The sequence below is a fragment of the Acomys minous genome (genome assembly GCF_964271855.1).
Source record: "Acomys minous genome assembly, chromosome: 20".
Classification (NCBI taxonomy): domain Eukaryota; kingdom Metazoa; phylum Chordata; class Mammalia; order Rodentia; family Muridae; genus Acomys; species Acomys minous.
The window spans coordinates 26364546-26375493 of NC_140502.1; the positions used below are offsets into that span (position 1 = coordinate 26364546).

At 58.0% G+C, this 10948-nt stretch overlaps 1 protein-coding gene across 4 annotated transcripts; it reads right to left on the reverse strand.

Moving 5' to 3' along the window:
* Positions 1-10714, reverse strand: USF2 (upstream transcription factor 2, c-fos interacting). Of its 4 annotated transcripts, none has more exons than XM_084771105.1 (10): positions 9995-10706; positions 9659-9705; positions 9404-9522; positions 9102-9221; positions 8280-8430; positions 8082-8169; positions 7634-7692; positions 1160-1254; positions 931-1059; positions 1-686 (listed from the first exon to the last, which is right to left on the reverse strand). In XM_084771105.1, the coding sequence occupies exons 1-10, from the start codon at positions 10054-10056 to the stop codon at positions 597-599; spliced, it is 960 nt and encodes a 319-aa protein (XP_084627231.1). In that variant the 5' UTR covers positions 10057-10706; the 3' UTR covers positions 1-596. The 4 variants fall into 4 exon arrangements, with proteins under 4 accessions (XP_084627231.1, XP_084627229.1, XP_084627230.1 ...); XM_084771103.1 differs by having other exon boundaries at positions 9021-9221; XM_084771104.1 differs by lacking the exon at positions 8082-8169 and having other exon boundaries at positions 9021-9221; positions 9995-10714.
* Positions 10715-10948: the final 234 nt, after the last annotated feature.

Here is a 10948-nt window from a genome sequence, read left to right on the forward strand (position 1 = left end):
CAAGGCGGGGCCACACTGGCCAGTTTATTGCAGTTAAATACCTCTCTCTCTATTTTTGTCCATTTTCCATAAAGAAAATTAAAACACACACCCACACACACCCACACACACGCGCATACACACACGCACGCACGCACACCCACACACCCAGAAGGGAGCAGGGATCCAGAAACAAGAGGGATGGGGGACATGGCCTCCCTGCACAGGTCCAGGCCCCAGGGCCGCCCCCCACCCCGAAGCTCCCTCCTTCCCATGAGCACCCTGTCTCAATACCTCTAGAGACCAAGGAGGCAGCGGGCAGTGGGGCCTCTGCCCTCCTCCCTTGCTCCCCATGGTGAGCCCACTGGACGTGACGGGCTGATGAGGGCGGAGAAGGGAGGCTGCTGGACACACGGGCAGGTGGGCGTGGTTTCCGCAAGGATGAGGGCAGTGGGCAATGTATCCACAGAAATGCATTATGTCTCCTTGTTTTTGTTAAAAATCTACTATAAAAAAACGCAGCTTGGGGAGGGGCATCTCCCTCTCTGTGCTAAGGGCTGGGGGAGGGGCAGCAGAGGCCGGCAGCAGCTGCAGGGTGGGCCGCTGACTGGCGGCTGTCACTGCCGGGTGCTCTCGCCCACCATTTCCAGGTTGTGCTGCTGCAGCTGGGCTCGAAGCAGGGCGTTCTCGTTCTTAAGCTCCTCGATCTGCAGGCACCACAGGGGACACGAGACAGGGTTAGCCCTTGGCGTGCCACAGGGGACACATGAGGCAGGGGTTAGCCCTCGGCGTGCCACAGGGGACACATGAGGCAGGGGTTAGCCCTTGGCGTGCCACAGGGGACACGAGGTAGGGTTAGCCCTTGACATGCTGGGGCAGCACAGAGGATGTGAGGCAGGGGTTAGCCCTTGTGCATGCTGGGGCCCCCAGGGCACTGCAACCCTAACCCACCTGCTGCCGCAGGAGCTCGTTGTCCATCTGCAGCCGCTCTGCCTCCTTGAAGGTCTCCTGCATGCGCTGGTTGGTCTGGCGTAGCTCCCGGATGTAATCGCAGGCCTTCGACAGGATGCCCCCTTTACTCTGGAGTTGGGGGGCGTGGCAGGCAAGAGTCAGAGGAGGCCGGGACAGCCCTTGTGCCTGGTGCCAGTCAGACTCCCTAGAGGGGACGGGGGACACTCACCGCTCCTGTCTTACTGTTGTCTGCATGACAATCTGGAATGATTTTCGAAAGCTGGACAATCCAGTTGTTGATCTTGTCCCTCCGTCTCCGCTCCACTGCAGGGAACAGTAACAGTCAAGGCTTCGTGGACAGGCTCGCTTGCCAGTGAGGCCAGTCATGGCCTCACAGGGACCCTAGGCTGTTGCCTCCTCATGGGCCATGTTGCTTCATGAAAAGCCCAGCCAAGGGCCAATCCTCAAGCGCCACATTGTAGGAAAGAAACCCAATGACCGGCTGCAGGCCTGTTTTGTTGCTTGCCTAGCACACACATACAAACTGGAGCCAACAGGTAGAAACCGCAGTGCCATACCACACGCTGGCCTGCTGAAAATGCAGATCTACCAGGGACTGTTATTTTGGGGGCTGTGTGCAGAGCCCCCTTTATGCAGGACTCAGCTCCTATAATAATTGAGTCTCGGCGGTGGTGGCGCATGCCTTTAATCCCAGCACTCGGGGAGGCAGAGGCAGGAGGATTGCTGTGAGTTCGAGGCCAGCCTGGGATACAAAGCGAGTCCAGGACAGCCAGGGCTACACAGAGAAACCCTGTCTCGAAAAAGAATTCTCGTCCACAGACAAGGCTGTAGCCTAACCCTGACCCTGGGGTCCTCATCTCACCTGGGAATGTGAACCCCGTATCTTGGAAGGCAAAGGACCCCTGCCCCTCCCACTGCTGGCTCCGCTGAATGACAGCTGCCTGGCTTCCTCTGCCCTGTTGAACGTAAGCTCAGGAGCCCTGCCAGGAACCACCTGACTGGGAGCCAGTTTCACAGCTGGGGGCGAGGCTTCTCAGCCCTTCCTTACTCCAGGGCACGGGGTTCCTACTGGTGGGGTACACAGGACCCTGGCACCCACAGATCTCCTCTTACCCCCATCCTCTTCTCACCCTTGTGGAGGGGAGCTGGGGGCCTACAGCCTGATGGGTCGTGGGAAAACGGCCAAGGGCCACTTCCTAATGAGGGCAGCAAGAATGGAAAATGGGGAAAGCCCTGAGTGAGGGGGGTGGGTGAGGGCCGGCACCTTTCTTTTCAGACCTGAACTCACACTTGGCCCAGGGACGGGTGGAGCCTCTGCCTGGTCAGTCTACCAGGCACTCCCCAGCCTGGTGACTTTCTTTTCTCTCGCCCTCTGCCCACTCCCTCTTCACAGCAACGATTCCTTCTCTGTGATCTTCCCAATGTCCTGCCAAGAACACAGCCACGCTTAACTCGGTGAGGGCTGGGATAGGTCTCCATTGGGCTCAGGGCTAGCACACTGTCCCCATCAAGTATGGTACAGTCTTCTGGGAAGCTGGTGGAGAGGACTGCAGCAGCATGGCTGAGTTGAGTCTAGCTAGGGCCCAGAAGCACTACCCACCATGCTCTTTGGGAGGGTGCTCGGAGTCTAACGGGACTCACCTCTCACTTCCCCACTCCCCTAGGGCTGGCCACTGATGGGAACGCCTTCAGCCCATCGGGTCCAGGGCAGGTGTGCACGGCAGAGCTCCTTTGGTGTACATTTAATTTTGCAGAGTGCAGAAGTGTGTGGCTGGGGTCCACTGGACTCTGCCCTGGCCCTGTCCTGGTTGTGAAGGGATGTGAACGGGGAGAGTGAGCCCATAGCGGATGTGATGAGGGAAGGGCAGCGTGGAGCAACACTTTGTGGATGGAGCCCACAGTACCACAGTAGGATGAAGCTCCAGAGAGACTGACGAAATATTTGGGTTTCTGGGAGGGACCCCAGACAGATACTGGGGTCTGGCAAATATGAAGGTCACACAAAAGATAACACCGTGTGTGGTGTGAGTGTGTGTACTTAAGCTGCCCACAGCCTATATCCAGGTGGGAACACGGTTAGGCCCCTGGCTTGGAAAAACCGTGAGGACACCCCGGACTAGCAGAAGCCAGTGATCCCACAGAAGCCCTGCAGTTACAACACAGCACCTAAAACACACCTCACAGTCTGGTGCGGTGGCACACACCTTTAATCTCAGCACTCAGGAGGCAGAGACAAACCTCTGTGAGTTTGAGGCCAGTCTGGTCTACATAGTGAGTTCTAGAATAGCTGAGGCTATAGAAAGGCCCTGTCTCAAAAACAAGCAAATAGACAAACAAACAAAACTCCATCCTGGGGCTGGAGAGATGGCTCAGAGGTTAAGAGCACTGCCTGCTCTTCCAGAGGTCCTGAGTTCAATTCCCACCAACCACATGGTGGCTCACAGCCATCTATAATGAGATCTGGCGCCCTCTTCTGGCCGCCAGGTGTACACTGTACACATTAAGAAAACAAAAAACAACAACAACAACAAAAACCAAACAAAAACCCCACACCTCATAGTACAACCTTCCAGGACCAAAGGAAGAATAGGACAAACACACGGGAGACATCAGCATGCCTCTCTCCACCACCAAGAAAAGCAAGAAGACATTAAGGCTAGAGATGCCCAGGCTTAGCAGTCAACCCGGCCTCCCTGCAGAGGCCTCTCACAGCAGCAGGCACACATCCACCACGGTACACAGGGCGCCTTCTCCAGGCTGCCCCGTATAGAGCTCAAATAGCTGGAACCCTGTCCCCTCGCTCTGGCTACAGACAACTGAGAGAGCAAATAAAAAAGAGACCCTAAGCCCCACACGTGTCTGGAAATTGGGCAACATGCGTCCCCAACAACTTGGGTCAAAGGAGAAATCACAGGTGAACTGGAAAAAATTTTGATAAATGGAGTCAGAATCTGCAGGTGTAGATTTGCATCAGGGAAAGGCTTTTAAGTATTTTTTTTCTTTTTCTTTCTTTTTTTTTTAAAGGTTTATTTATTTATTATGTATTTAGTGTTTTGCCTGCATGTACACCTGGACTCCAGAAGAGGGGATCAGATCTCACTATAGATGGTTGTGAGCCACCATGTGGTTGCTGGGAATTGAACTCAGGACCTCTGGAAGAGCAGTCAGTGCTCTTAACCACTGAGCCATCTCTCCAGCCCCCGGCTTTTAAGTATTTTTTTTTTCCTTTTGTTTTTGTTTTTGAGACAGGATTTCTCTGTATAGCCTTGGCTGTCCTCGAACTCACAGCAATCTGCCTGCCGCTGCCTCTGGAGTGCTGAGGTTAAAGGTTTGTACCTTTCTTTAAGACGAGTTCTGACTACAGAGTCCAGCTGGCCTCACACTCACAAGCCACACCAGCGCTGGGACTACAAGAGTGTACCATCACATCCACCTTTTAAAAAGTAAAGATTTGGGGATATCAGCTACTAGGGAGTCTGAGGCAGGAGGCTTCCAAGTGCAGGGCCAAGTCTACAGAGGGAGTTCCAGGACAGGCAGGGCTATTACTCAGAGAAATCCTGTCTCAAAAAACCACAACAGGCTCAGCTGGGCTGGCGACGCACTCCTGTAATCCCAGCGCTCAGGAGGCAGAAGACAGGAGGATCTCTGTGAATTTGAGGCCAGCTTGCTCTACAAACCAAGTCCAGGACAGCCAAGGCTACACAGAGAAACCTGTCTCGAAAAACCAAAACCAAACAACCCCCTCCCCAGCCAAACAACAGAACAGGCTCCCCACACCCTTGATGCTACCTTGGGGCCCTGATGGCACCCTCTGGAATCCCCAAGCCCCTACCCCCGCAGAAAAGCCAGAGAGAAAGAAGAGAAGAGTCATGTTAGCAGAGCCCAGGAAGGCCACCCTGCCGCATTTCTGGCCGGGAGACACACACAGGGCCTCTCAGGAGGGCAGTCGGCGAATCTCATGGACAGACAGACATGGAGACTTTGAGTGACAATTTACAATGCCTGGGAGCAGTAACTTCATCTTGTGGGGTGTGCCAAGCCCCAGGACAGAAAGAGGCAACTACGAGCTTTCTGGAGAACAAGAAATGAGATGCTGGTACTGGGAATGCATCTTAGGGGTGCGACAGCTAGCGCTCCTGTGCCCCTCTAGCCACTGCTTCCTAGCAGATGGACAAGGACACAGACCTAGGCCTCAAAGAAGGCACCCCAGGGGGCTGGAGAGACGGCTCAGTGGTTAAGAACACTGGCTGTTCTCTCAGAGGTCCTGAGTTCAAGTGCTAGCAGCCACATGGTGGCTCATAAGCATCTATAATGTGATCTGGCGCCCTCTTTTGGTGTGCAGGCACAAATGCAGGCAGGATACTGTATAAATAATAAGTAATTAAATCTTTAAAAAAAAAAGAAAGAAAGAAAAGAAGGCCTATCAAAGCTGCTTCCTTCCCGCCTGGAAAGTCTGACCAGGTTAAACAGGGCATGGTTTAATCCCAACGCTTGGGAGGCAAGGCAGAGGTGGATCTCTGTGAGTTCGAGGCCAGCCTGGTCTACAGGGTGAGTCCAGGACAGCCAAGGCTACACAGAGAACTCTGTCTTGAAAAACCAAAGGGAGTGGTGGGGGAAGGGAAAGACTACCAGGGTTACTGTGGGAATGGGTGGGGAGGGAGAAACGAGGAAGGCAGGAGAAGAGCCAGAAGAAGAAATGTCCCCAAAAGTGGTGGAGGTAGAGGTGTGGTTAACAGGCCAGGGCAGATGCTTGGAGCTCAGACAGGAAAGGAAGCCAGCAGATTTGGCAATGAGGTTATCACCGGTGACCTTCAGTGGAGCCAGTGTGGTAGGCCGGACTGCCAAGCCACAAGGACAGGCAGGTGGTGGTTCAAATCCACAGGTTAAGAGCAAGAGGGCCCATTGTAGCCTGAAGGTAGGGGCGAGGTTAGGAAACTGCTCTTTTGTTGGGAGGATGAAAAACAACAAAGAAGGATGAACCGGGGCAGGGCTTAGGAGGTGAGACATGCTCAGTGGGAGGCCGGGAGCACAGAGGGCCGTTAGTGTCTTTTTACCTTGGACTACACAAGCGCAAAGACTGCAAACCAAGCCTGAGTTGGGTAGGGGAGCCTCAGTGACCCACTGGAGGACCCTTAAATTCTCCCCTATCACCTCTAAACCAACTTCAAGCCCCACTTCACCCTTTCCCTTCAAAAACCACCTGACCTAAGCATTAGGCTTCAACCTAGCAGCTCCAGAATCTTCTCCTGATGCCCATCCTCCACACCCTGCCACCTCAGACCAGGCCTCCCCGTTCCCGGAAGTCATCTCTAACGCCTGACTTCGTAGTCTTTGCTTTCCCATCATCTTATTCTTCTTCCACACACAGAGCCCGTGATAGCTTCCCAGTCATCAGACTACACCCCTTATGGTCAGGAAAACCACTTTGGAAAGAGCTCCTCGAGACCCTGTGTGGGCCAACCTGGCAGGTCCCCTCAGCCCTAAGACCTTCCTCTTTCCCTTCCCCATTCTGTTCTTCCTCAAAATGTCTGTGGCTGCTGAGGGCCAGACACTCATCTGTGCTCTCCCCAGATCCCCGAGAGAGGCCTCTGAAGTGTCTGCAACTTTGCTCCGCTCACTCAGCTACCCTGCACCCAGTGCTCTGGCATGCCGAGGGCACATGGCAACCATGAGTAGCTTGTCTCCTGCAGTGTGTGGGGTGAGAGCCCAGACCTTTTCTCCACTGTACTTGAGGCCTGGCAGGGGTGTGTACTTGCTCCCCAAAATCCTGAGCTTGCCAGTCACTTAGGATAGCAGTGGCCCCCAACCTCCTTCACATCAAAGCACCCTCAAGTCTTAGGGCCTTGTCCGGACACCTGAGGCCTTCACCCTGGCTCATTGTTTTTGTTTTTTTTGGTTTTTCTAGACAGAGACTGTGTAGCCTTGGCTGTCCTGAAACTCACAGAGATCCACCTGCCTCTGCCTCCCAAGTGCTGGGATTAAAGGCGTGCACCGCCACGCCTGGCTCTGGCTCATTCTTTTAAAAAAGCACACAGAACTTTAGCAACACGCCAACAGCACCCTCGAAACAACCTGACTGTCTTCAACCCTATACCTGCCAAGCTCCCAGAAAAACCTTCCCGGGGCGACCTCTCTCTACGACTTAATGATCCCTCAGCCATACGCTGCCCTTTGTTAGCAATTCTGCAGACTTGGCACAGGGCCTGCGCTGCCCTGCCCTGCCTTGGTTGGATCCAGGGTCTGTAAATATTTGTAGAGTGATAGCTGTTTGGGTGTCAGGGCTGCCTTGCCTCAAGGGCTGTTGTGTGCTTTACAGTGGCGGACCAACCAAGGCACAACACTAAAGGACAAAAGACTTCATGGTGGAATGTGTAGCTTCCGGGAAGGGCGGGAGGCTCTGGTTTCAGCTGGCTAGAGGCACAACTTCCTTCTCATATAGGCTATAGATGGAGAACAAGGGAGCGTGCTAATGAGGCCAAAATCCACGCGGGACTTGGGACCCTCCATTTTAAGAGGGTGGCCAACAGTTCAAATCGAATTCACAGGCTGGGCAAGACAAACACCTGGCCAGACCCCACTTATGCCCTCCGTCTCTCCTAACACCCTCAGCACTGACCTCTCCAGCATCTGTGCGTGCCAGGCAATGGGCTCAGAGCGCCTGCGAGCACACCGCCATCCTTACCTTCGTTGTGCTGAGCTCTTCTTCTCTCATCACGAGGAGTTCTGGTTCCGTCGATTTTCCTGGAATAGAAAGGTGGGAAATAAAAGATGCTCCGTTACCTTAGACCCATTTCCTCTTCAAACAGTCTCCGAGCTGTCAGACTTGACAAACACCTTTGGGCTAGGGCTTTGAACCCAGGGGTCTTTGCAAAAAACAAACAAACAAACAAACAAAATGCTAGGTAAGTGCTCAACTAACTACTCCTCAGTTACCTTTCTAGCCCTTAGCCCTTGACAATTACCTTTGCAAAGTAAAAAATCACGTGAAAGGAGAGAGGAAATGGAACTTTACTGGTGCCCCAGAAGCAAAGGCTAAGAAAACTCACACCCCATGCCTCTGTATACTGACCAGCCCAGGTACTAGGCCAGAAAACCCTCCCTTCCCTCGGGCCCCTAGTAGCGGCACATACGGAGAATAGGGGTGCGTCCGGGGTGCAATTGTCCTTTGCGTCCCTGTCTGAAGCACATCCTGGGGTGTCATCATGACATAGAATTGGCCTGCAGGGACCGTGCAGTGAGCATCATCAGTAGGAAGTCAGGGTGGGACTAACTGCTCAAGTGGTTTCCCTAGCTCTACCCTCGGCACCCTGCCTCCTCCCTTTACTTACCTCCGGCCTGTAGGCCCTGGTCTGTAGTCTGTACCGACACAGCTGTGGTATCGCCCACACTGGATGCTGGGAAATAGGCGAACCGTGCCTCCCCACTGACAGCTTCTGACGCCGGGCTCCCACCATTGCTGAATGGATTTTGAATCACAGCCTAGGGAGGACACAGGCCACTCTTAGCCGCCTCTGCTATCTTGTCCCTCGGCCTTTGTTGTTGTTAGTACGGGTATTTATTCACTATATCGTGAGGTGAGGAGGAAGCCCACTGTGTGGACACTTCTCTGTCAGGTGCGTCCTCTCTGAGAGGACTCAATAATTACTTGTTCTACTTTCCCCTCTCAGAAGTTTTTTTTCCTGTTTCACGGGGGGAAAAAAAACGATTCCAAGAGAGACCTGTCCAATGACTTCTGCAGAACTTTAACCTGACCTTACACAGCCCTACGGGGCCCAGAGAACATCTTTTGTGTGTCACATACTGCACCCTGCCCTGGGGGCTTCCCCCTCCCCAAAAGATGCTGGTGGTGGGTGGGGGAGGGGGGCACCTCCCCAAAAGATGCTGGTGGTGGGTGGGGGAGGGGTGGGGCACCTCCCCAAAAGATGCTGGTGGTGGTGGTGGGGCACCTCCCCAAAAGATGCTGGTGAGAAGGGGGTGGGGCACCTCCCCAAAAGATGCTGGTGAGAAGGGGGTGGGGCACCTCCCCAAAAGATGCTGGTGGTGGGTGGGGAGGGGGGTGGGGCACCTACCAGCGGAAAGGGTGCTGCGGGACCTGGGGGTACTGAGGCAGCGGCCGGGCCGGGGCGCTGGGCTGCCCCGTCCACACCCACCTGGGTCACAGCCTGCTGCCCCCCCGCGAAGGCAGCGGTGGACACGACGCTGACGGCGCCAGCCGCGTCGCCCTGGCCGTCCAGCTGACCATCAGTCACCTGGACTACGCGGTATGTCACCTGCAGGGGGCGGCAGAGCGACGAGACCGACGCTGGAGGGGAGGCCGGAGTGGGGGGTGGACCAGGTCGGAGCCTCCTCTCCCCGTCCCGCCGCCGCCGCCGCCGCTGCCGCCGCCGCCGCACGCGTCCGGCCCTCCCTGGGCTCGGTCCCTCCGGGCTCCCGGCCCCGCGGCCCGCCTCACCTGGCCTCCATTATTCTCTGTGCGGAACTGGTACTGGATATTGTGGTCGCCGAACGCCGCCTGCTGGACGCTGGCGATGGCCACCGCCGTCTGCTCCTCAGCCCCCGGGCCGTCCCCGCCTGTCGGGGGGCAGCAGGGGAAAAAAAAAGAGGGGTTGTGGGGGGGGGAAGGGTACGGTCAGCGGGGACGCGCGGGGGGGGGCGGCCTCCCCGGCATCCCCCGGCCGCAGCCCCCGTGGCCCCCGCAAGCACTCACCTTCCTGCAGCTCGACGCCCTCCTCGGCCTCGGGTCCCTTGTCGTGGCTGCGGGGGCACACGAGGGGCAGGGCCCCGGGTCAGCGAGGCCGGCCCGCACCCCGCCGCCCGCCCGCCCGCCCGCCAGGCCCGGGCCCCGCCAGCGTCGGTCAGCACCGACTGTCGCCGAGCCCGGGCCTCCCCGGATCGTCCCCTCCCCGCGGCCTCCATTTTGAGCCGGGCCGGGGAGGCCGCTCGGGATCATGGCGGCCCCCGCGCGCCGTGGGCTGACGCGGGGGCCGGGGGGTGGGGGCCCCCCCAGGGCGCGCGGAGGGGCGCGAGCTGCCGGCGCGCTTACCTGGCGGCGGCAGCAGCGGTGGCCGAGGAAGCGGGATCCAGACCCGGGTCCAGCATGTCCATGGGGGGGGGCGGGGGGGGAGGGGAGGGGAGGGAGGGGAGGGGGCGGGCGGCCGGGGGGGGGGGGGACCCGAGCCCGGCGCTCACGCCGCGCGGCAGGAGGGGACGGAGGAGACACGGGAGCCGCTCGCGCTGATCACGGGGACAAACAGTGGGGTCATGTGAGGAGGAGATGCCGCCGCCGCCGCCGCCGCCGCTGCTGCTGTTGCTGCCGCTCCTGCAGCCGCCGCCGCCGCCGCCTCCTCCTGCCGCCTCCGCCCGCCCGTCCCGTCCCGTCCGCCGCGGGCACCGGGCCGCAGCTCAGCTGCCCCCCGCCCGCCCTCCCGCCGCACGCGGCCTGGGGCCTGCTGCTTCCCTGAGCGCCGCCGCCGCCGCCGCCGCCGCCGCGACTTGAGCTTTTTTTTTTTTTTTTTTTTTTTTTTAACACGGCCCTGCCCGGGTGGCGGGCGGCTGCCCTGTCGGCTAGATCGCCGGCTCGCGCGCCCGCCGAGCCGCCCGGCCTGGCCCGGCCCGGTGGCGGATCGTGGCTGCAGCCGCCGCCGCCGCTTTCTATCTTACCGACCCCCCCACCCCCTTTTTTTCTCTTTTTCCTTTTTTTTTTTTCTTTTCCCTTCTTCTCTCCTCTACTGGAGCTGCGCGCGCGCGGTGGCGGCGACGGCGCGCGGTCCCGGGGCGGACGCGAGCGCGCGCGCGGCGGGAGGGAGGGAGGGGGTTGGGGCCCGGGCAGGGCAGGCCCCGGGGGCGCGCGCGCTGCCTTGTCTGTCCCCGGGGGCGGCGGGGCGCACAGGCGCTCAGGCCCCGGGGGGGGGGGTGGTGGGGACGGAACGCCCCGCCGCACGGACCCGGGGCTCCGATCGCCCGGGCACTGGGGGGGGGGGGTCTGAAGACTGTCGTG

Excerpts from the sequence above, each read along its gene's own strand:
- USF2 (XM_084771103.1), bottom strand. The coding sequence starts at position 10,056 with ATGGACATGCTGGACCCGGGTCTGGATCCCGCTTCCTCGGCCACCGCT. Across the intron at positions 9,523-9,658 it reads GGGCGTCGAGCTGCAGGAAG|GCGGGGACGGCCCGGGGGCT; the intron begins GTGAGTGCTTGC and ends GCCCCCCGACAG. Across the intron at positions 1,255-7,633 it reads AAGAGCTCAGCACAACGAAG|TGGAGCGGAGACGGAGGGAC; the intron begins GTAAGGATGGCG and ends TGTTCCCTGCAG.